Source organism: Vanrija pseudolonga, chromosome 2 (assembly GCF_020906515.1).
Source record: "Vanrija pseudolonga chromosome 2, complete sequence".
NCBI classification, from domain to species: Eukaryota; Fungi; Basidiomycota; class Tremellomycetes; order Trichosporonales; family Trichosporonaceae; genus Vanrija; species Vanrija pseudolonga.
The window spans coordinates 456,753-478,758 of NC_085850.1; the positions used below are offsets into that span (position 1 = coordinate 456,753).

The 22,006-nt window shown below is 64.4% G+C and overlaps 11 protein-coding genes across 11 annotated transcripts; 6 read left to right on the forward strand and 5 right to left on the reverse strand.

The window, feature by feature from the left end:
• Positions 1–3: 3 nt before the first annotated feature.
• On the reverse strand, positions 4–2,132 carry LOC62_02G001939 (uncharacterized protein; the record flags this gene model as incomplete). The annotated part of the gene is made up of 9 exons (XM_062768439.1): positions 4–99; positions 157–591; positions 644–755; positions 793–822; positions 862–888; positions 925–939; positions 1,021–1,428; positions 1,763–1,833; positions 1,902–2,132. The coding sequence occupies 9 exons, from the start codon at positions 2,130–2,132 to the stop codon at positions 4–6; spliced, it is 1,425 nt and encodes a 474-aa protein (XP_062624423.1).
• A 793-nt stretch (positions 2,133–2,925) lies between these two features.
• Positions 2,926–5,637, forward strand: SPBP4H10.07 (putative RING finger protein; the record flags this gene model as incomplete). The annotated part of the gene is made up of 4 exons (XM_062768440.1): positions 2,926–4,007; positions 4,046–5,306; positions 5,346–5,475; positions 5,561–5,637. 4 exons carry the CDS (start codon positions 2,926–2,928, stop codon positions 5,635–5,637), a joined length of 2,550 nt encoding a protein of 849 aa, XP_062624424.1.
• A 196-nt stretch (positions 5,638–5,833) lies between these two features.
• On the reverse strand, positions 5,834–6,898 carry nuo20.9 (NADH-ubiquinone oxidoreductase 20 subunit; the record flags this gene model as incomplete). The annotated part of the gene is made up of 3 exons (XM_062768441.1): positions 5,834–5,897; positions 6,209–6,386; positions 6,646–6,898. The coding sequence occupies 3 exons, from the start codon at positions 6,896–6,898 to the stop codon at positions 5,834–5,836; spliced, it is 495 nt and encodes a 164-aa protein (XP_062624425.1).
• A 251-nt stretch (positions 6,899–7,149) lies between these two features.
• LOC62_02G001942 (uncharacterized protein) lies at positions 7,150–7,718 on the forward strand (the record flags this gene model as incomplete). The annotated part of the gene is made up of 3 exons (XM_062768442.1): positions 7,150–7,253; positions 7,351–7,609; positions 7,644–7,718. 3 exons carry the CDS (start codon positions 7,150–7,152, stop codon positions 7,716–7,718), a joined length of 438 nt encoding a protein of 145 aa, XP_062624426.1.
• Positions 7,719–7,843: 125 nt separating this feature from the next.
• Positions 7,844–11,487, reverse strand: bimC (Kinesin-like protein bimC; the record flags this gene model as incomplete). The annotated part of the gene is made up of 5 exons (XM_062768443.1): positions 7,844–8,583; positions 8,622–8,754; positions 8,790–9,482; positions 9,518–10,946; positions 10,982–11,487. The coding sequence occupies 5 exons, from the start codon at positions 11,485–11,487 to the stop codon at positions 7,844–7,846; spliced, it is 3,501 nt and encodes a 1,166-aa protein (XP_062624427.1).
• Positions 11,488–11,935: 448 nt separating this feature from the next.
• AFG1 lies at positions 11,936–13,987 on the forward strand (the record flags this gene model as incomplete). The annotated part of the gene is made up of 6 exons (XM_062768444.1): positions 11,936–12,208; positions 12,427–12,587; positions 12,637–13,058; positions 13,096–13,205; positions 13,251–13,567; positions 13,739–13,987. The coding sequence occupies exons 1-6, from the start codon at positions 11,953–11,955 to the stop codon at positions 13,985–13,987; spliced, it is 1,515 nt and encodes a 504-aa protein (XP_062624428.1). The 5' UTR covers positions 11,936–11,952.
• SPBC29A3.11c (putative mitochondrial carrierc) lies at positions 13,625–16,237 on the reverse strand. Its single transcript, XM_062768445.1, has 10 exons — positions 16,060–16,237; positions 15,965–16,023; positions 15,907–15,917; positions 15,820–15,870; positions 15,673–15,767; positions 15,436–15,453; positions 15,160–15,397; positions 14,509–15,125; positions 13,736–14,464; positions 13,625–13,694 (listed from the first exon to the last, which is right to left on the reverse strand). Exons 1-9 carry the CDS (start codon positions 16,065–16,067, stop codon positions 14,347–14,349), a joined length of 1,215 nt encoding a protein of 404 aa, XP_062624429.1. The 5' UTR covers positions 16,068–16,237; the 3' UTR covers positions 13,625–13,694; positions 13,736–14,346.
• A 263-nt stretch (positions 16,238–16,500) lies between these two features.
• LOC62_02G001946 (uncharacterized protein) lies at positions 16,501–17,882 on the forward strand (the record flags this gene model as incomplete). Its single annotated transcript, XM_062768446.1, has 4 exons — positions 16,501–16,771; positions 16,811–16,870; positions 16,905–17,090; positions 17,128–17,882. The coding sequence occupies 4 exons, from the start codon at positions 16,501–16,503 to the stop codon at positions 17,880–17,882; spliced, it is 1,272 nt and encodes a 423-aa protein (XP_062624430.1).
• Positions 17,883–17,940: 58 nt separating this feature from the next.
• LOT6 (NAD(P)H-dependent FMN reductase LOT6) lies at positions 17,941–18,752 on the reverse strand. Its single transcript, XM_062768447.1, has 2 exons — positions 18,268–18,752; positions 17,941–18,209 (listed from the first exon to the last, which is right to left on the reverse strand). Exons 1-2 carry the CDS (start codon positions 18,705–18,707, stop codon positions 18,044–18,046), a joined length of 606 nt encoding a protein of 201 aa, XP_062624431.1. The 5' UTR covers positions 18,708–18,752; the 3' UTR covers positions 17,941–18,043.
• A 676-nt stretch (positions 18,753–19,428) lies between these two features.
• On the forward strand, positions 19,429–19,958 carry LOC62_02G001948 (uncharacterized protein; the record flags this gene model as incomplete). The annotated part of the gene is given in 4 exon segments (XM_062768448.1): positions 19,429–19,620; positions 19,637–19,710; positions 19,817–19,905; positions 19,945–19,958. The coding sequence occupies 4 exon segments, from the start codon at positions 19,429–19,431 to the stop codon at positions 19,956–19,958; spliced, it is 369 nt and encodes a 122-aa protein (XP_062624432.1).
• Positions 19,959–21,134: 1,176 nt separating this feature from the next.
• Positions 21,135–21,392, forward strand: LOC62_02G001949 (uncharacterized protein; the record flags this gene model as incomplete). Its single annotated transcript, XM_062768449.1, has 1 exon — positions 21,135–21,392. The coding sequence occupies one exon, from the start codon at positions 21,135–21,137 to the stop codon at positions 21,390–21,392; it is 258 nt and encodes an 85-aa protein (XP_062624433.1).
• Between the last annotated feature and the right edge of the window lie 614 nt (positions 21,393–22,006).

Here is a 22,006-nt window from a genome sequence, read left to right on the forward strand (position 1 = left end):
CGTCTAGTTGAGCAGCGCGGCGATCGAGCGCCGGCTGCGAGGGGCGGCCCGCTCAGCCGCGCGCATCATCTCGTACTGGCGTTCGCGGTGGAGCATGCTCTGCACCCTCGGCCCCCACTGTGCTTTCGTCTCCTCCCCAGCGCGGCACTTACGCACCCCCAGCGCAGTATAGCGCACGATCATGCCCTCGCCCAGGTCCGCGGCGTAGCCGTCTTCGAGCCGCCGCACCTGGTGCAGGGTGAGGCCGAGCCCATGCTCGAGGTAATACCTGGCCGCGACGAGCCCGGCGCCCAGCGCGGCGCGGTGCGCGGGCCCAAGGGGCAGGTCGTAGTCGACCTCGAAGCCCGTGGACACGGCGCCCAGCGAGTCGAGCAGCGCGCCGACGTCTGGCGAGAACGGCGCCACGCCGGCGCACTGCATCGCGCGGCTGAGCACGCTGACGTACGACTCCACGCCGGGCGGGACCGCGTGGCTCTCAGCTGCGTGCGGGGTCGGGTATGCCGGCAGGAAGGCGCTGTCAAGCAGCAGCAGGAGGCCGCCGGGACGGAGGAGGGACCACGCGTGCTGGAGGAGCGCGGGGAAGTCGTGCACCTAGCGAAGGCGGACGTCAGCGCGAGGCAGGTGGCAGTTGGCGGTGGCCTACCTTCGCGTGCATGAAGCGCAGGTGGACCACGTCGAACGTGTCCTCTGGCACCTCGAGCGTCTCGGCCCCCGCCCGAGTGGCACGGGGCACCGTGAGCGTGTCGAGGTCGGCGCTGGGGTCAGTTAGGTGGCGAGGAGAGGGGGACATACACGTGGAACTCGCAGTTGCGCGGCGCGGGTCTGGCGAGTGTCAGCGCTGGCAGACTGGACACAACGCACAACTTCCACACTTGATCGACGTCGAGCCTGGGTGTCAGCTTGCCTACCTCTCGTAAGTCGTACCCAAACACGTCGGCCCTGTCGTCAGCTCCGACACACAGCCGCACTCACTCGGGAAACACGCCCGCCACGTCGGCCACCCACAGCCCCGCGCCGCACCCTATGTCCAGTATCCGTCCGCCGCGGGCCGGCACCGCGTTGTCGAGGTCCAGGCGCGCGTCTGTGCGCTGGGCGAAGGGCTCGGCCGTGCTCGTTGCTATTAGGGCGTGCAGGGCCGACTCGTGGGCTAGTTGGGCATGGCCGAGGGGCCGGGGGTTGGGCTGGGGCTGGGACCGGGGCTGGGGCTCGGGGTGGTCGTACCCCGGGTAGTGCGGGTCGTAGGGGGGATGCACCTCTTGGCGGCGGAGAGGCGGCGGCCCGACGCGGCGGTCAAACTCGGCACGGCGGTCGTACACGTCGGCTGCTCGGTCGTATCCCTGCTGGTGGTGGTACACGTCTGGCCTCTCGCCAGTGTACGCGTAATAGCGGCGGCCGTCATCGTGGCGCTCGTGCTCTTGCTCTTCTTGCCTGACGCAATGCGCGTCGTTGAACGGGTCTTGTTCGTACTGCCCCTCTTGACGACGCAGGTACTCGTCCCGCCCCGCCAGCTCGTCACGCTGCTCGTGATAGCGCTCCTCATCATCGCCGGGGTGTCGATTGTGCCGGTAATCATCACCCACGTCCCTGTGTGCGTAGGTCGCCCAGCGTTCCCGGCCGAGGGGGGAGACTGGCTCAGCAGGCTGGGGACGCTCGTACCCCCCACCGCCCACACCCCGCTGAGCAGCCCCGCCAGCCCCACCGCCTGCTCCGTCCCCGTCGACCCCGGCCGCGCCCCACCCGAACCCGCTCACCCGCGGCCCACCGCTCAGACTCGCCAGCGCGAACACTGCGGCCGTCTCCTCGTCGCTCCTGGTTGGGCTGGCCATTCTGTACCTTGGGCGGTCAGTCGCGGTCGGTGACGCTCGGCGGTGGTCGGGTGGGGTGGTACGTTCTTGCTTGACTTGGTAGCGCGGGGGCGGGGACGGCGTGTCGCGAATACGCTTGTCGTCGTGGCGCCCGTACTCGCGCTCATGCTCGTCGTGGTGCAGGTACTCGTGCTCGTGCTCGTCGTGGTGCCGGTACTGGCGCTCGTGCACATCTTGATGCTGGTGCCGATGGCCTCCTTGGTACGCGTACTCGTCTCGGTGCTGGAGCCCGCGCCGGTCGTCGGCCCAATGCCCCCGGTCAGCCATTGTAATGTGTGAGTGAGTGAGTGTCGTGTGAGCACAGCCAACACCCGTCATCCCTCTATAAGTACACGCCGCCGACACCGCCCGTGCGAGCGAGCACTCGACTCGCCATCAGACCAACGCCACCTTCTCGCTCGCACTGACGGCGGCGGACACGATTGTGGTGATGATGGCTCAGCCGGGCGAGTGCGTCATGGTGCGGAATGGGCTAGTGTGTGGGTTTGTGTGTGTGCGGCGCCAGTCGGTGGCGTCGGTGTGACGGCGTGCGCTGCGTTCTTCTGATGATGGCTGTGCAAGTTGTGTGTCTCGGCGCCGTGTGCATGCGGCGGCGTGAGTCGCAGCAGATGGAGAGGGCGAGTGTGCAATGCAGCCGTTGTCCATTGTTTGTGCTCGATGCGGCTTCTCTGCCACTTGTAGGCCATTTTGCCTCCGTTGGCGTCACTCGGCCTGGTGCAGCATCGCTCCTTGGCCACCCACCCCCACTTGCCGCCGTCGTCGTCGCCATCGCTCCAGGAGATATCACGACGCACAACATTCAACACCCCTTTCCATTCATCACTATTCAACTCGGTCTCGGCGACAGCACACTTGCACTCGCAAAGACACCGCAGACACCTCTGCAGGCCGGACACGACCCAGCGCAGAGCGCCCACCCCAGTCCCGCCACCCGGCACACGCGCTCCCCTCCCTCCCCGCTGATCAATCCGGCCGCGAGTGTCACGCCAATAGCCCCTTTATACCTTCTTGTCCTTCTATCGTCCTCCTCCAACCACACTACACTCGTTTCCACCATATCATGGGAGCGTCCCAGTCCCAGCCGGCGCGGCCACGCCGCCGCCAGCGCCGCGGCGATGACGCACTGCCGACGGACCAACCCCCCGCCGCCGGCGCTGCGACGGCCGACCGCACACTGCCCAACCTCCGCAGACGCATATCGACGTTTATCCGCGGGGCAGACCCCGGGCCGTCCAAGCGCGAGAGGTCAAACTCTGTCCAGCCCGTACGACCCGTCACGAAGCGGCGGAGAGTAGACGACGGCGACGACGACTACGACGACGACGGCGACCTCGATGACGGCGTGGTTACGCCGGGCGCCGGCCCAGGGCCAAGTACGCTCTCGTCGCGGTATGCGTCTAGCATGGCGTCGGCTAGCACTGCAATGCGTACCCCGCGCGTGTCGGACCCCCCGCCCCGCATTGACCTCTCGGCGGCGACCCAGCCCCAGACGCCGTCGGCGCTGTCGCCGACCGAGGGCCCCACATCGCCCGTGACCGACGAGCTGCTGTCCGACAGACTGCGCACCCTCACCACGATCAGAGACACACTAGGCCCAGACTGGACCCCGCCGACCATGAGCCCCGGCGTGGAGCGCCTGATCTCGCGCTTTCGCCGAGCATCGAACGCTGCCGCCCCGTCGAGCTCCACACCGGCGAGTTCCAGAACGCCCACCCTTCGAGACACGCTCGACCCACCGACGCCACCGCTTTCGTCCTCGGCCACGACTCCAACCAGCGGCACGAGCGCCTCGTCCACACATTCAATCCCTCGCAGCGGATTCTCGCACCGCCTCAGCACCATCATGGGATTCTCGAGCGGCTTGTCGAGTGCAACAGATGCTGCTGCTGCGCCAGTGGCCGTAGCGCCAGATCCGACTCCAGCGGCTTCGGCTCCAGCTCCACCAACGTCGACGCCTGCGGCCGCAGCGGCCGACGCCCCCAGCGGCGACGTAGCGAGAATACCCGTCGGAGCCGTGCTCGTTATTCAAGGTCTGGCCCAGACTCACGCCAATCTGGACGAGGAGGAGGCCGCACGTCGAGGAACGACGCTCGACACGCCTTCGCTCGACCAGCAGGCAAGAATGATCGGCAATCTTTTAACGTGAGTGGAATGTGCTTCTGATTACTGACGCCTCGAAGAGTCGCTGCTGCGGCCACTGCCACGACGCTTCTCTCGCCGGAGAGTCTGGCACAGCAGCCGAGCCGTTCGACCGCCCAGACCGCCATGCAGACGATTATCGAGCGCCTCCGCCCGCAGCGCAATCGCGCGGCCCAGAGCGTGGAGCATGCCTTGGGCGACTACCTTCGCACCGTTCTTCGCGACAATCGCCGGTTCGAGGAGGCCGTATCGGGCGACACACCTCAGGGCGCCAACGTCCCTGCAGAGTTCCAAGGCTTCTTGCAGACACTACAGGAAGACCTTATTCGCGCTGTGCGGGCATACGCTGCGCCGTGGGTTAGCGGCGAGGGCAATCAGGCCGAAGGCGCCAATGACACGTCGCCACCCACGCCCCCAGTCCCCGAGACTGCGGCGGAGCAGCTCCCCGCAGGCTACGACGAGCTCGGCCGGCCCCCGACGCCAATCCCTCCCCTGGCAGGGCCTGAGGCAACACAGGCCATTCCGACGTTCCACCGCCAGGCCGGCCAGAACGTTCCGCAGAACCGCACCCTTGGCGTCAGTGGCGGCTTTGACGGGGCGCCTCGCCGCCTCAACTTCTTCCGCGCGCACCTGTTCCCGACGCTGCACGCCGATGGGTCGTCAGCCAACGGCTCGGAAGACCCCGACGCGGTCGTGCCGTCGATCTTTGTCGGCGTGCGGTCCATTTCGCACGACCCGAACCTCACGACGGAAGACTTGGTCGGCCACCCGTCGTTCCCCTTCATCGACGGACAGGTGCCCGAGGCGGCCGCCGGCGACTCGGAGACTGCTACCACGACGAGCTCTGCCGCCACCAACGGCAGCGACACGCCGGCGCCAGTGTTTGAGCGCGACGTTGACCCCCTGAGCACCGTCACGCCGACGTCGCCCGGCACCAATGTCCAGGTGGCGGGGACGGTGCGCCGCACGCTTCGCGAGAGAGTCTTGGAGCGATTCGGCGGCAGCTCGCGGACGCGTACCCGTACTGGCGTGTCTCCGCCATTAAACACGTACTTGATTTACGTTATCGGCGGCAACTATCCCCGTTCTCACCCTGTGCTCGCGATCCCCAGTCTCGTGACTGGTGGGCCGCTGACTGCAGAGGACCTGCAGCTCGTCAGTGAGCTTCTCGGTCCGGCCAAGCCGCCGACCGTCACCACCGACGAGATTGGGCGCGCCGGCCTGCCCGTTTTCAAGACTGAGGGGCTCGCCGAGCTGGAGGCCGGCGGCAAGGTCCACTCGTCGAGCACGGAGCGCTGCATGGTGAGTACCGCGAGACTGTACTAAATGCTAAGGTTCCAGGTCTGCCTTAGCGACTATGAACCCGACGAGGACCTCCGCCTGCTCAAGTGCCGCCACGCGTTCCACCGCGAGTGTGTCGACCACTGGTTGACTGACGGGCGCAACAGCTGCCCGACGTGTAGGACTGAGGGTGAGTGCAGTCGAGGCAGTCGAGGCAGTCGAGCGCAGCGAGACTGCCTAGACATGACCGCGCAGACCCCAACTAACCCTCCCAGCCGTCGACAAGGCCACCCTCCCCCCCGCTCCTACCGAGCCCCAGACCACCGCCGGCGTCGCCGACACCGCGGCCTAAGTAATGACACCCCCACGCCCACCCCCATCCCATACAAGACAGACACTCGCACTCATTACACCCACCACACCAGTACCCGACTCATCAGGCCATTCCCATTCCCATCTGCACTTGTATCGCGCCAGCCGCGCAGCTGCCACCGTCACCGTCCATGCATGTTATACATCCGAGCGCTTCTCCTGATTTTCTAGTTGTTTTATGGCTTGGAGTCGTACTTGGTGGTGTCGACGCCGTGGTTGTCGTGGTTGACGACGTTGAACCTGGGGGTGTTAGCGCCGAACGGAGCGCGGAGTGAGGCTGGCGCCATTCCGAGCGCAGCGAGGCAATAATGGGCGAGCAGAGGCGAGCGCACAGCGCGAGGTGACGTGAAGTGGGTGAAGACGAGTGTCCAAGGCAGAGACGGACTGGCCGGTCCGCCACCTTCGTGATCCAACACTCATCCAACCCTCGCCATCGCAACCACCGCACAATCACTCGTCCGCGCCTGCAGCACCCGCCCGCCACACACACACGCCTCCCGCCTCGCGCCTACGGCGCTCGGCGCTCGGCGCTCGGCGGCTCGACAACTCACCAAGGCATAGTCGCCAGCTTGAACTGGCTGAACGTCGAGTTACGGCTCGCCACGCCCTGGAGGTAGGGCGAGAGCTCCGACTCGCCGTAGAGCGGCTTGCCGGCGGCCTTGAGCGCGCTCAGCTCGGCCAGGTCGCGCTCGCGCTCGGGCTCGTTCTCCTTGAGGCCTTGGAAGCGGACTGTGAGGGGCGGGGGTCAGCGAGTCTGTCGTGGGGGCTCCGAGGCCGCCGGAGGCGGGCGAGGAGCGGCAGGGGGCGGTTGGGTTGGGTTGGGTTGGGTTGGGTTCACGGCGACACGACGCGGCGCGCGTGCTCGCCTACGACGTGCGAGACGCCTTTCCGCGCCGGGCCGTGTCGACAGCCCGAACCCAACCCAACCCCATCCTTCAACCCCGCCTCGCGCCTCGCCTTGCCTCCGGCTCGGCTCGCTGCGACGCACACGACGAGTTCTGGTACGCGAGCAAGAATCCGCCCACGACACCGAGGAAGGCCGTGAGGCGCACCGCGCCCCGGACGCCGTGCTTGGCCTTGCTGGGGTCGATGTGGTCCCAGAGGCGGATCGTGATGGGCCCAGCGGCGGCCGCGGCGCCCCAGAGCGCGTAGTCCTCCGGGCGGAAGTAGCGCACCACGCGGGAGAAGTGCGGGTCGACGTCGATGACGGGGTACGGTGTCACGAGCTCTTTGATGGGCATGGTTGGGCGTGTGGGGGTGGTTGGAGGAGGTCGAGGCAAGGTGTATTGGCGTCGAGCTGGTTGGTGAGTGAGCCAGCAGCCCGCTCCGAGGCTCGACGCAGAGCCAGCCAGGCGCAGGACCGCGCCAGCCAGGGTGAGGGGCCGACGCCCGGCGATGAAATATTTCCGCAGTGTGGCACCTGGCCCAAGTTGCGATGACTTCATCGCGGCGTGCAAGATTCACGCCGTTGTTGTTGTTGCTCACCCGCGCAATGTCCTCGACGGCTTACTCGGCACACTTGCAGCGCACCGTCGTGCCCCAGCTCGCGGCGGTACGCGACGCGATCGCGGGTGTGGACGGTGACATTGCGGATTAGTGAGTCGCGAGCGCTGGCCGGCGCCGTCGTCCTCGTCTGCTCCCCTCCACACAAACGCGTCCCTAGGCGGCTCGCTGACGCTCGCCCCCCACCCAGCGAACAAGTCGCCCGCCGCCTGGCCCGCTCCGACCCCTCGCGCAGCCACAAGACCCCCGCCGAGCTCGGCGTCGGCGTGTGGGTCGACACGGTCGTGCACGACGCCAGCGTCGTCACCCTCGACCTCGGCCTCGACGTCCACATGTCCCTTCCCGTCGCTGAGGCCGCCGCGTACGCGACCAAGCGCGCAGAGGTGCTCCGCAAGAAGCGCGCCGCGCTCGTCCTCCGCGAGGAGCGGCTGAGCTGGGAGGTGGAGCAGGTGCGTTCGTACCAAAGTGCACGGCTGATGTCAGTTTGAAGGCGCCATCAAGGAGGCCGGCGCTCGTGAGGCCGCTGCTGGCGCAGCTCCTTCTGCCGCATCGTCATAGCCCACACAATATCACGCATCGCATCGCACGCAAGCATCAACGCACGCACGCACTACTGTACATTATGTATCAAGATGGCACTGCACGCAGCAGCACCGACAACCAACTAACCCAGCCTCCCCCCCTCACTTCCTCCGGCTCCGCGGTATGTTCCCGCCCTCCGCTAATACGCTCATTGGCGGTCGTGGCGGTTCGAGGACATCCCCCGAGCCCACCTTTTTCAGCCGCATCCGCGGGCCGCGCAGTTGGCTCACGGTCGCCGGCAGGCTTACTGGTGGGGAGGCCAGGCTCGCCGACGTCGACACAGAAGCCGATGTCGCCACGCTCGTGCCCTCGCTTACGAGGCTCGCAATCGACGTAGACGACGATACAGGTGTGAGGCCCGGGCTGGTACGCGCGCTGGGTCTGCTCTCAGCACTCTCACGTAGTGGCAAGCGTGCGGTCGGTGTTGACGACGCTGCCTCGCTGACTCCGCTGAAGCGCGGCTCTGGCACCGCTCGCCGTTGCCTCCGCATGCGCTCCAGCAGCATGCCGCGTGGTTCAGTCCGCTCCCAGTTGTTGGGAAAGTCCCAGGCTCTTTTCCGTGGTGTGCTTCCCGTCGGCAGATCCTCGCGAATGTTGTCAAGGAAGCGGGATGTGGAAGACGAGATGCGCTCGAGTTTGGACTCTGCCGTCGCGAGTGCGTCGGCTGACGTAGCGGATGATTCGGCGTGAGATTCCAGCAGCGTGGACGTGAGGTGCTCGATCTCCTCGGCGCCGGCTGTGACGTAATCGCTGGACAGCCCGTAGCTCTCCGTTGCGTTCTGCTTGAGCGATGAGACGAGAGCGGCCTGCTTTTGGGCTCGAGACAAGGCGGATGTCGAGACTGCCGTGTCAGCTGAGGCCCCGATGCAATTAGCTTACCCTTGCTTGCCGCGGCTTCCAGACGCCCGCACGCCGCGTCGACGCTCGCAACCTGCTTGCTCGCCTGTGACGCCGTCTCCTTGGCATACGCCCGCAATGTCGAGTCCAAATCCGACGACACCTCGGCAATAGCCTGTGGGTTAGCCCACTCCCCCCACCATCACACACCTTCTTGCCCGCGCGGCCCTGCTGGTCCACATCCATGGCTCTGTCATCCAGGTCGGCGCCAAACTCATCCGCGAGCTGCACCCCCTCGGCTGTCACAGCCAAATGCGACGCCTGGAACGCGGTCATCTCGCGGACGCCCACATCCACCCGGTTCGTTGCCTTGGTAATCGCAGCAGACAGACTCGTGTCCTGCGCGGCCGTAAAGTCGCTCATCATGGTGGTAAAGTTGGCGATGAGGTTCGTGCGCAGCTTGGCAGACTTGTCCTGCTCGTCGGCCATGAGCTGGAGAAGGGCAGCCTTTTCTGCCTTGAGGCGTGCAATCTCTGCCGCAGCAGCGCTCGCAGCAAGCTCCTGCGCCCTGGCGAACGCGGCGGATTGCGTGGCGACGTGCTCCCTCGCCGCGTGGATGACATTCGCGACCAGAGCCGTTGTTCCCTCAACCACAGAGGAGACCATGTCGAGGTTGTCTCTGTGCTGCGAGATGAGCTCCTCGACCGTGCTAGTGGTCTTGGAGCTGACGCCAGAGGCCCACGCCTTGAGGGACGCCTGGACATCGTCGCGGACCGCAAGCATTGCTGCACTAGCTTCCGTCGCGTCAATCTTGCCTCCCTCGACAGACTTGGCCAGCGACTTGGCGAGGTCGTCAAATGTAGCGAATGTCGCGTCGAGCTCGGCCATGTGGAGTTGCGATTCCTGGATGTCAGCACCAGTCTTGTCCCCCGACCCACCTCGGCACCTCGCTTCGCATACGCCTTCATGTCCGTCCGGAGCATGCCGCCAAAGTCCTTCTGGACGGAATGCAGCTGAGCCATGCTCTGCTTCAGGTCGGCGCTGAGCGACTGCATCTCGTTGCCAAAACCACCCGCGGCGTCCGAGTTGGCGTCGAGGACGTCGGCCACGCGGTCAAGCTTGTCGAACAGGCCGCCGACATCACGCACGCCGTCGACAGCCACAGAGTGAAGCTCGCTCGCAACACCGTGGAGACGTTCTTCACCCTCGGCGTACGCGTTCGCCACAATGCGCTCCTCCTCCAGTGCTACTCGTGCGGCCTCGACGTCGACCTTGGCCTGATCCAAGAGCTCGCCGAGTTGTCGCTCTGCCTCGCGTGCCGTCGCAAGATCATCGGTCGTCGTGACAAACCTCGACGTCAGGGTCTCAAACTCGGCCTTGCGCGTCTTGAGTTCAACCTCGACCGCACGCACACGCTGCTGCGCTTCGTCATAGTCGGATCTTTGCCGTGTCTGCTTGTCGGACATTTCCCGCCACTGGTCATCGGGAATGTAGATGCCGTTCTTCTCGCGGGCGGAAAACAGTTCGGCCTTGAGGCGCTCAATGTCACCGACGTATTCCTTGAGCAAGCCAGCCTTGGTGAGATGGGCGTTGACCTCGGGCTTGTTCTTGATTGACCGTGCACGTAGGGCGTAGTCGAGTGTCGAGAGGGTCTCCTCCTGGTTCGATTTTGTCGGGCTGACCGTGGCGACAATGCAGGTCTTGGTGCGTCCGCCGAGCGAGTCCTGAAGCAACCGGGTGAGCTTGGACTCGCGGTAGGGAATGTGGCTCGACTTGTCGACGAGCGCCGAGATGACACGTCCGAGCGTCAACAGCGACTGGTTGATCATGCCGGCCTCGCGTGCGCGCTTGTTCTCGGCACCAGAGCGTCCAATCGCTTCAGATCCAGCCAGATCAACCAGGTTGAACTTGCCGATTCTCAGCACATCCTCGCCTTTGTCCTGGGACGTTTCCTTGACGTGGACGGTGAGCGTGAAGATCGAGTGCGAGCGCGAACTCTTGTCGTTCATTTTGGTTTCGGCAGTCTGTCGGCGCTGGCTTCCGCGGTTGAGCACAGCTAGACCGTCCTTCAAACTCAAGAGACCGCACTCTTCCAGCCCGTGCACCGTCACACCCTTCTTGCTTCCGTCCTCGAACATCTTGATCTGCGAGGCGTAGCCGGCGTTGGAGGGGTCCTTGTACTCTGGTGCGAGGAGATCGCGCAGGTCTTCGTTGTACAGCTCAAGGTACGAGCATTTGACGCTGTACTCTGCGCCTTCTTGTGCCTCGAGCCGTTCAAACAGGCGATGCAGCACTCGAGGGATGATACCGGCGTCGGTCGAGGGAGCCATGAGAGGCGTCGGGGTGAGGTCACCCTGCATCGTGTGGCTGGCATCAGCAGCAACTCAACCCCTATCACTCACGTTTTTCCAGTTCCAGTCTGGCCATAGGCAAAGATTGTGCAGTTGTATCCGGCAAGCACCTCGTCGAGCATGCTCTCTGCAACCTCGTTGAACACCATGGTCTGGTCGGCCTCGGGCCCGAACACCTTGTCGAAACCGTACGTCTTGGTGTTTGGCTGATCCGTCGGCATGACCGCCAGAGTAGAGACTCCCGCGGCACCCGTCTCGACCGTAATCGCTTTGCTGAGCGGCCCGCCAGTGGTAGCGATTACGGGGCTCGCCTCTGCGATCTCCTGCGGCGAGCGGCCGCGGCATCGCACCACGACATGGATGTTGGACTCGTGGACCTCGGTAGGGACTCGTAATGCGCCTGCAGAGGGCAGCACGGACGTTACGCGGCGACTGCTGGGTCCAGCGTCTGGCGCATTGGCAGCAGCGCGGCTGTACCTCGACGAGGTTGGGGCGAGTGACGGCGCACGGCTGCCCGGTCGTTGGAGACCGACGCCGGAAGGTACTCGGCGGGACATTGTATGTCCTCGCTATATTTCTGGTTCGTGTGTGTCGAGTGATATTAGTTGGATGGATGGTGTAAAGAGAGTGTGTTTGTCGTCGTTGTCGTTGATGTTGTTTTTGTCACAAAGTCAGTCGCGGACGATGGTGGGGGGGCACTGGCCTGTTGTTGATGCGTTTGCAGGGCGCACGGTGGCGGCGGGAGCAAAAATGGCCGGTTGACTTGACGCTAGTGCCTCCATTTAGACTCGTTCTAATTGGAACAATCATTTCTGATCATTTCTCCGCTTTCTATTACAAAATGACATTTGTTATTGATTTCATTTGGCGTCGTTTACCGCGATGGCGCTGCCGCCAAGTGAGTGACGTTGATCGCCTTTGATGTCCTCCTCGCCGAGGCCGAATATAATCGCAAAAGACCGTCAGCCACTTGCACTTTCTACATCTCGTCAACATCTCCACCCACCGACAAACACCTTACAATGTCAACGCGCCAGCTCGTCGCTGGCGTCACGCGCGCAGCGAGGCCAGTGTACGCCCACGCCCGCCCCCTCCGCCTCCTCACCCCCGCCGCGGCGCGCCCCACCGTGCCTTCCTCGTCCGGCCTCCGCTCGCTGCACACATCGCTTCGCCGACTGCAGAAGGAGCCCGACGCGCCGCAGGCCGACCTGCCTACCCAGACCACTGCTGATGTCGAGCGCAAGCTCCACGATGCGGAAGCTGCTGCCAGCTTCAATGGTGAGTGTGAGGGAAGCTGGGCTGGGGTGGGGCGCCGTGTTTGTGATGCGGACCAGCCGGAATAGCCGGTGGCGGCGAGCTCTTGAGTGATATGACCGTGATAGCGCTCGGAACGGCGATAAGCTTGCTTGCAGTGCGCATGCCGTTGCCGTGATCTCCCCCCGTCAGGCCCAGCTGCCATCAACAGCTACACTGCCAAGGACCACGCTCATGCCCAGACCCCATGACCCGCTACGAGTTCCTCGTCAAGGAGGGTATCCTTCGGGCGGACCCGCATCAGAAGAACATGGTCAAGAAGCTCCAGCGGCTGTGGAACGACCTGAAGGATTATGATCCCGGAGAGATCCCCGAGCTGTCGACTGAGGTCGAGCCGAGTCTGGTGAGTCGCCCGCTGCGTGGAGGGATCGGCGCTGATGATCGATCTCCAGTTTGGCAAGTTCTTCACGCGCAAGACGTCGGCCCACGAGCCGACGATCCCTCTCGACCAGATCCCCAAGGGCCTGTACCTCTACGGCTCGGTCGGCACGGGCAAGACCATGCTCATGGACCTGTTCTACTCGACCCTGCCGTCCCAGTTCCAGCCGACTGGCAAGTACAAGGCGACGCGTATCCACTTCCACGCGTTCATGATCGAGGTGCAGAAGCGCCAGCACGAAGTTACAGCTCGATACGAGCGCGACGGGCAGGGCAAGCGCGACGCGCTCCCCGAGGTCGCTAGAAGTATCGCCAAGGAGGGCCGTGTGTTGTGTTTCGACGAATTCCAGGTCACGGACATTGTGACTGCCATGTTGTTGCGCGGCTTGTTTGAGCGCCTGCTCGACTATGGCGTCGTGTGCTTCATCACCTCCAAGTGGGTTCACGCTTCTTTTCAGATGCTGACCCGCCAGTCGACACCCAGACGAGCTGTACATCAACGGCATCCAGCGCGAGTCGTTCATCCCAGCCATCGAGCTCATCAAGGAGCGCTTCGAGGTCGTCGACCTGAACTCGGGCACTGGTGGGTTCAGCTACCCGAAACGTTGCTGTTAGCCAACCCCTGCAGACTACCGCAAGCTCCCCCGTACCATCACGCACGTCTACTACTCGCCCTTGAACGAGGAGACGCACAACGAGATGGACAAGCTCTTCCACGCGCTCACCCAGGCCGACTCTGACCCTGAGATCAAGGTTGGCCGCAAGCTGAGCCTCTGGGGTCGTGAGCTCCGGGTCCCCGAGAGCTCGGGTCACGTCGCGCGGTTTACCTTTGACGACTTGTGCAACAAGCCTTTGTCCGCAGCCGACTACCTCACGATCACGGGCAAGTTCTCGACGGTCTTCGTCGAGGACATGCCCAAGTTGACGCTGAATGAGCGTGACCAGGTGGGTTGTGCGGGTGTGCGGCATGATGGCTGGCTGACATGGAGACCAGGCGCGTCGGTTCATTACTTTCATCGATGGTGGGTACGCGTCTGTTCACTTTGCTAACCCACTCAGCGTGCTACGAGAACAAGGTTAGCTGCCCTGTCGCACGCCTGAGCTAACACCGCCCAGACCAAACTGTTCATCTCGTCAGCAAAGCCCATCTACACCATCTTCAGCGACGAGGGCGGATCGACCGTCGACGCCGAGCAGATGAAGCACGTCATGGAGGAGCTGGGCATCAACCCCGACATCATGACCTCGTCGTCGCTCTTCTCCAGTGACGAGGAGCTGTTCGCGTTCGCGCGCTGTGTCAGCCGACTGACGCAGATGAGCACGAAAGAGTGGGCCGACGAGAGTGCGCGCGCGCACCCTATGTAAGCAGCCAGCTGCCCCATCTAGCCGTCGGCGCAGAGCCCCAGCTCGGCGCAGATACCCTGCATATTAGACCCCATCATTGGAGTGCGCGGCGGCGGCCTCTAGACTAGACGAGGCCGTCTGTTGTCTCTCACCCCCCTGCTCCGCCCCTCCCGCCGTCTTGTTCTGAAAGCATAATGCATGGTTTGTTTGACATTGCTAGCGGTGGTGCCCGGATGAGGACGGACAACAGTGACGAGAACGGGATCGTGGAGAATGTGTGCGTAATGCTACAGCGCTGGCAGGGCCGCGCGTGATAAATGCAAGTTTAGGGAGCTGCAAGATTAGGTCGATGATGGGTCCAAGATGGGGCTGTGGGCAACTCATGCCAGCTTGACGAGCCGCTCGACGGGCTTGGTGTCGATCCAGGCGCTGGTCCAGTCGACGAGGGTCCACAGGAGGCCGTGGGTCAGCATCGAGCGAATCATGGACACGCCAAGGCTGCGTTGTCAGTGGTGACCTCACTCTCGCCGAGCAGGACCCACCCTCTGTACAATCTCGCAATGCCAGTGAGGAGCGGCTTTGGCCGCCCCTCGGTACCGCGGACGAGGCGGAGGAACTGGACGAGCGGCGTTCGCGGCTTCAAGCCACTAAGCGCCCGCTGCTGGGCCTTGGTCTTCATCGCGTCCACGGGGTAGATGATAGCCCAGGAGGTCACGCCCGCGAGCGAACCGCAGAGGAACGGCACGAGCTGTTTCGGCAGCCACCCCTTTGCCCAGTCTGGCAGGTCGCCCTGCCCTCCGCTCAATCGGTCCTCTGCCGCCGACATCGACGCGGGGTCGGACACGCGTCGGCCGAGCCAGAACCGCATGACGTCGTACTCTGCGAAGTAGAGCGCCGTGCCCAGCGTATCGCGCACAAAGTGCAGCCGGAACCCGGTCCACAGTCCGAGCGGGCCCATCTTGTTGACGATCATGCGCACGGCCTGTATTGTTGTGGGTGGGACGAAGGGTGTTCGTGGCTGTGGCAACCTGGCGTCCACCGGCCTCCCGGCGCCAGCGCCAGACGGGACGGGCCGCAAGCCGGCCGCGGCGTCGGCCGTTGGGCTGAATGCGCCGGGGTGGCTATCGCGGTAGATCTGGTACTCGAGCTGTCGTCGCACCTGGCGGGTTAGTCGGGCTCGTCCTTCAACCCACCTTGACGAGCTCGAATGGTGCACTGCCGATACACACCACGGCGCCTGACGCCGCGCCGGCGAGGAAGCTAGTCGCGCCGACATCCAGTGCCGTGTCCTTGTTCAGGAAGCCGAGGTGCAGGTCTAGCCAGGGGCGCTTGGGCTCCGGGTCGCCCGGCCGTGAATTAATGATACGTTTTGTCGACGTGTAGATTGTGAACGAGATGGTGCGGACGATCGAGATGGTGATGAGGGGAAGCCTGGGGTCAGTACTGCGCGAAGCAAGCTCGCAACATACGGGAAGCCGCGCCATAATCTGGAGTAGTAGTGTCAGCCGTAATCTCGCCTTCCTGCGGCGGCGGCGGCCACAATGATCGCGCTCGGACCCCGACCGGCTCAGCTGATCCGGGGTGACTACGCCCGCCCCCCACGAAGGACGAGGGATCGGCTCAGCGTCGTGTGACGCTGGCTGGCTCTGGCTCCATCCCCGCAGCCGTCGCCACTGGCACCGCGCCCGCCTTGAACGCCAACTCACCCTCCTATTCCCTCCTCCCTGATGACCTCGGCGGCCATCCGGGGGATGGTGAGGTTCTCGCGCGAGCTCTGCAGGCGCGACTTGAGCGAGTCGAGCTGGGCATGGCGTGTCAGCTGCTTGACTCCGTAGGGTCTGTAGCAGACTCACGGGGAAGCCGCAGAAGGTCGAGACGAGGGATGCCGTGGTGGCCGACACAACCTGGGATCAGCTACGAGGCTCCGCTATCCAACGCACAATCTTGTTGCCTGCGTGCGTTAGCTGCGATAACGACAACAACGGCGACCCTCGGCACACTCACGAGCCAGCCACGCGTCCGCACCCTGTGCCCGCCGCGTCCAAGGCCCGTCGTCCCTGCTATCAGCGTCAAGCCGGCCATGCCGAACCCACCCCGTCATCGAGCTGCTACTGCGGTTGTGTCTGTTGTTGTTGTGGTCGTTGTGGGGAGGGAGGGAAGGTGGGGGCGGTGGTGTCGATGTGGGGCCCTAGTGGCTCGTCCGCAGAGGTGCACGGTGTGTCAATGTCGTTGTTGCTAGTCGTTGAATGTAAAGAGTGGAAGATGTTGCAGTGTTGTGGGGGTGGTTATCTTGATGCTTGTTGGCGGCGTGGGGGGTGGTGGGGTGGGATGGGATTGCTGCGAGTAGTCAGTCCGACGCATTGCACTAGCCAACCACACACAGTCGGAACGGGTATTCAATCTCCGACAAGCACACGTGGTCCACATGGAAACCACGCGACAATACTCCCGATACCCGAAGATCGACCATCCGCGAGGCGACTGATGTTGTCGTCATCGAGATGGCAGCTGCTCACAACACCGCACACAGCACCATGCTCGCCCTCCGACGTCTCGCAGCCCCATCCCGCGGGCCCCTCCGCGCGCTCTCCACGTCGGCGCCGAGGGCCGTTTCCCGCGCCTGGGCAAAGGACGACGACGCCGCCACACCCGACGCATTCACAGTCACCGCGGCCCCCCTCCCAGCCCCGGACGCCAGGTCGCCCATTCTCGACCCGGGGTATCCGAGCCGCAGGGAGCGACTGCGGCTCGAGAAGAGCCAGGCGCGCGAGCAGGGCGGCGACGCGTGGAGGTCGGACCCGTTTGGTGGGTGCCCGGCGATGGAGCGCAACTGACCCAACCCAGCCGTCATGACGCTCTCCCCGAAGCGCTTGTGCGCCGTGACCCAGGAGACTCTACCAACTGGTACGCTGTCTCCCCTGCCACCCGCTCACACCAGATTTTATGGTCAACCTCCGGCCGGTCATCACCGCGTCGAGCGGCGAGGGCACCCCGAGTGAGAGCCACGAGCTCACCCTCATCCCCGATCGCATCGAGCACCCAAAGTACAAAGCCAAGCGGCCCGGCTCTGGCGTGTGGCTCACGCTGCACCCGGACGTCGTGAACGCAGTGTACAGCCCGAATGGTAAGTGCTGCCGCTGCATCGTGCAAGCTGACCAAAGGCTCCTTGTGGCGCGCGGTGCGTTCCCTCGACCGCGACATGCGCGTGTCGCGTCGCCTCCCGGAACAAATCAAGCACCAGCTCCAGAATCGAGTCCACCAGGAGCTCGAGCTCCTGCGCAAGAGCATCGTCGCCGTGAGCCGTGTGCCCCCTGCGAGCGGCAAGCCGAGCTCCGGGCGCCTCGTGCGCGCACTCAAGCCGGACGAGGTGGACGCCGTGCGGGCCGGCAAGGCGCCGAGCGGGCGCGGCGGCCGGCCGCTGGCAATCCTCGACTTCACCCGCGTGAACGACCACACGCCGGCGTCGGCGGCCGTCGTGGCCGAGTATGCTAGCGCGCCAGCAGAGAAGGGGCAGGCCGAGCTGGTGCGCGGCGTGTCCATGCCGCTGCTCACGAACGCAAAGGGCGAGGCCAACGTGCCGCTCTACCCCGTCAAGCTGCTGTTCGGGGAGCGCGCAGCGACGCTCGCGGCCGAGGTGCGCGCCGTGCTCGCTGCCGAAGAGGTGTACTATGCCACTTCGCGCGGGCGCGACCCGGCCAAGGCGCGCAAGAACGAGAGCGCCGAGGCTGTCGCTGCCACGGAGCAGGTTCGCCACCACCGAAAGGAGGAGGAGGCGCTGCTTGTTGCTATTCAGGCGCCGAGGATTCCCGGGTGGAAGCGCCCAGACGACATCACGGTTGACTTGGCCATCGCGCTGTGGAGGCTTGCGCTGTGGGAGGGTAATGGGTGGAAGGTGGAGGCGAGCGAGGGGAAGTAATCGGGCGAGGGCGACGGGACGTGGAGTACAAAGGAGGGCTGTAGCGCAACTATATGCATGTGAATCTCTGTACTGCTACTGTGTTCTCTTCACTCGATAGTATTACTTGTGGTTGGCGCCAGTCGCCTCGGCCACGAGACTCGCCACGGCTCGCTCCGCGCCTAGTACGGCGGCGCCTCCTTCTTGCGCTGGTTGCAGCTCGCCTCGGTCCACCACGCGAGGTCGTCCGCGAAGCGCGGGAACGCGCGCTCGAGGGACGCGCCGCCAGCCCCGGTGACGTTGTACTCTGCGTCGAGCGTCTGCGAGATGTTGCCGACGGCGATGGTGCTGGGGGGGAGGGGGGGTTAGCCTCGTTCCCCTGTTCCTCTCACTCTTGCCGACTCACCTCGAGACCACGACCATGCCCATCTCACTGAGCATATGGTGCCAGATCGTGCCGGCGCGCACGCCGCTGAACCGGCCGGCAGAGTACGAGACCACTGCGGCCGGGCGCCAGAACCACTCCTCCAAAAAGTGGTCGGTGAGGTTCTTGAGCCCGGGCTGAGGGCCCCAGTTGTACTCGCCCGTCACGAAGACGAACGCGTCGGCCGCCTTGATCTTGTTCGCGAGTGCCTCGAGCTTGGGCGGCGCGCTGCCAGCGGGATACTCCTTGTACATCTTGTCGAGGATGGGCAGGTCGAGTTCCTTTGCGTCGACGAGCTCGGCGGCCGCGCCGCGCGCCGCGAACGAGCTCGTGATGTAGTGCGCTAGGCGGATGCCTTGCCTGTCGGCGCGGTACGAGCCGTAGAAGACGAGGATCTTGTGGCCTGCGGACGAGATGGTCATTGTGTGGGTGGGGGATGAGTAGTGGCCAAAGGAAAGGAGTCGAGGAGGGGGATGAGAAGGAGGACCGCCGTCGCGACGTGGAGTCCTTTTTATCATGGCAGCCTGGCTGCCTCCCGGGATCTGGAGCTGGCGATCTGTACGTCATTGTGACAGCAGGCTGCTGGCGGTGGAGGTAGCCCGGCTGGGCGTCAGGGTGTCGTGGTGGTGATGACAAAGTGGTGGGAGGTGTACACAACTTCGGGATACATGCCAAGAAGCGAGCTGATAATATGCTGATAAGATGGCAAGTGTCTTCGTAGCGCATTTCGAAATGAGTGAGCGAGCTGGGATATCAGTGACACAAGGCATACGTTGTTGGTCGCCGTCGCTGGCCGCAGCTCGCCGCTGGCTGGGTGCCAAGACGCCGCCGCTGGTGCTGATAGTGGCCCCGTAGTGGCTCCGTCGAGGTCCCACCCCAACCCCATCACAGCCGACCTCTACCGCTCACGTTGCCTCGTCAACGTCGAGACTGCGTCCAGGTCTGCAGTAATCGACGCGTGCGCATGAACCCCAGTAGCAGTGCCATCTCTGTCATATCCGCTCGAGCCCGCCTGCCTCGCAGCTCGCACCGCGACACACACGGGCCGCCACGATCGCCAGGTCTGGCGGTCGACAGTGCCAGCAATGATGTCGGCAAGCACAATGCTCATCATCGGCTCCAGCTTCTCCACACGACACCACGATGAGCTACTACGCCTACCCCCGCCCCGTCCCCCTCCCCGTCCCCCTCCCCCTCCCCCGCCCTGCTCTGGCGCCGCCAGCCAAACTCGCCCTCGCCCCCGCCGCCCCCTTCATCCTCGAGGTCCACTCGCAGGCGACGTTCGAGACCAAGGGGTTTGACGTGTACCCGACGACGACGGTGGCGGCGTTGAAGGTGGGCCAACAGGCAGTCGACAGATATGCAGAAGCTGACGGGGCAGAGCGCGTACGCCGGTGCTGCTGGCGCGCAGCCCGACCAGTTCATGTGAGTGGCGCGCGTTGAGACTGGTGCCGGAGGAAGGGACGAGGGGAGGGAGCCTTCGCCAGCCAGTGAGCGAGCTGCGAGACCGCTGACGCCCGCCTTTCGCCAGCTTGACGCGCGGCAACACGCCGCTCGAGGCACACCGCACCCTCGCGTCGTACGGTATCGCAGGCGGCGCGCTGTACGTCGTGTGGAACTGTGAGTGCGGTGTCGGGGGCGGGCGGCGCTGACGGGGAGACTGTGCCTGCTAGCTCGTTCGGCGCGAGTGCGCCATATGCATGCTGTTGACAAGGCAAGGGTCGAGGGGGCCGGTGTGAGAGGGGTGCGGTGAAGCGGTGTCGTTGCGATGGTTGCCGTGTCGTGACAACGTTGGCTCCATCTGGCTGACCTGGTGGATGATGACCTTGCAACAATACAGCTCAGGATGAGCGGGGTTTCAGTCGACGTGCCACTCTTGAGCTGTCGGGAGACCTGTGGCCGCCACGCTTTTTGGAGATAGAGCAGGAGAGATGGCAGGCTCCGCGCCACAGGGGCTTCACACCTTGCTTGCCATATCAGCGTCTGGGGCACGCAGAAACGGAGATGAGCACGCGCCGAAACGGAGATGGCACGCTCGCGCCCCGCACGGTACCCTCGGCGCCCGGCGGCGACATGGCGTGTCGGTCGTCGGGGGGTGTTTGAGCGGCACCTCTCGGTGGGTGGAGCAGCACCACGCGTCAAGTATCTCCCTGCGCTGACTGAGCTCACTAGCCTACATAGCACAGTGTACCACGCGCCCCGCGACTCGCACACGTCGGCACGTCACACGCTAACGACAACAACGACTGACGGCGCCAAGGACCATCGGACGTCAGCGACGCGCCGCGCTCCAAGCTCCGGCCAGCGTCGGCCAAAGCCTACGCCAAGATATGCAGGTGATAACCCCACAGCCCACAGTGCCTGCCTGCCTGCGGGGCCCGCGGTGCATCGTCGCCCGCACAGCGCCGACAGTGTGGAGAGGGCGAGGCGACACAAGCACGCAGGCGGGGCCAAGCATTGCAGCCAAGCAAGCATAAGCGATGCACTACACAATACACAGCGTGCGCAGTGTTGATTGACATCATGTGCCCGTAGCTCCGGTGAGCACGGACTGACGCTGGTGGGTGGCGAATTTCAGGCACGGCACCACCAACCCGCACCACGGCGGAGCATGGCAACATGCTCCGGCCGGCAATGAAATCTTAGCAACAACATGCCCCAGTGGTGCAACTGGCGCGCTGGCGACGACGTAGCATGCACAGGATGATACATATAGATAGACCTGGTGTGCTCCTCGTGCTTCAGCATTGCCCACAAGCACCACCACCACCACACCACAACAACCAAGCCAGCTAGAGCCAAGCTCGCACCACAACACCACCACACCACCCCCAACCCACACACACACAATGTCCCGCATCGCAGCCTGGGCCGCCCGCACCGCGACGCTCAACCGCGCCGGCGCGCTCGCGCGCGCCTCGACCCCCTCGCTTTCGAGCCTGTCCCAGTGCGCAGCCGCCGCCGCGGCCGCGAAGAACGCCAGCGTCGGCATGGACCTCCAGGACGAGGCCGGCGAGGGATACCACGCCGTGCCGGCCTTCACCTTCAAGCCGTCGTCTGCTGCGGCTGTCTCTCTGAGCGGCTCGGCGGGCTCGGTGCGCCTGTAGTTTCCGCTTTCTTGCGACGCACTACACACCAAGACTAGACTTAAGACGACGGCCAGGCCACGACCCGCCGGCCCCACCGCCGCCACATACCAGCATCCTTCCCATACCACTCCCTTTCGGCCACTTCGTTCCTGTACCACACCGTTTGTATATACAATAGCATGTCATGTCATGAATAAGAATTAGCAGTGCTGCGCAGGTTGTTGTTGGTCGAGGGGGCCTTTGTGGTGGCGACGACAGACCGGACGGTGGGACAGGACACGGGGTGCAGCACCACATGCCACCCAACTGAGACCACGACGACACCGCCACCAGCCACCACCGGAGCTTGCCACACACAAACTTGACCATAGCACATGACGCAACTGTTCGAGACACAACACACCCAATGCAGGACACCACGCCGCCGCCACATGCTGCACCATATGCACGACCAGGCCCTGCCTGCCTGACCCACCAGGCCCTACCTACCCCCCGTACCCCCAGTGCATCCCCACCCCCCATCACGCCATCCCGTGATCCGCCAGACTCATACACCCACCCACACCCACCCGTTTGCCGCAGTATGATCCGAGACGCCGGAGCATACCACAGCGGCGGCGCCCCGTGTGGCA

What these genes read in the sequence shown, in the direction of transcription:
- SPBC29A3.11c (XM_062768445.1), bottom strand. An exon ending in CACCATTCGAGCTCGTCAAG is followed by an intron (nt 15,126 to 15,159) that starts GTGGGTTGAAGG and finishes CTAACCCGCCAG; the next exon opens with GTGCGACGACAGCTCGAGTA. An exon ending in ATTGCGAGATTGTACAGAGG is followed by an intron (nt 14,465 to 14,508) that starts GTGGGTCCTGCT and finishes CTGACAACGCAG; the next exon opens with CCTTGGCGTGTCCATGATTC.
- LOT6 (XM_062768447.1), bottom strand. Translation starts at nt 18,707, where the DNA reads ATGACCATCTCGTCCGCAGGCCACAAGATCCTCGTCTTCTACGGCTCG. An exon ending in GGCATGGTCGTGGTCTCGAG is followed by an intron (nt 18,210 to 18,267) that starts GTGAGTCGGCAA and finishes CCTCCCCCCCAG; the next exon opens with CACCATCGCCGTCGGCAACA.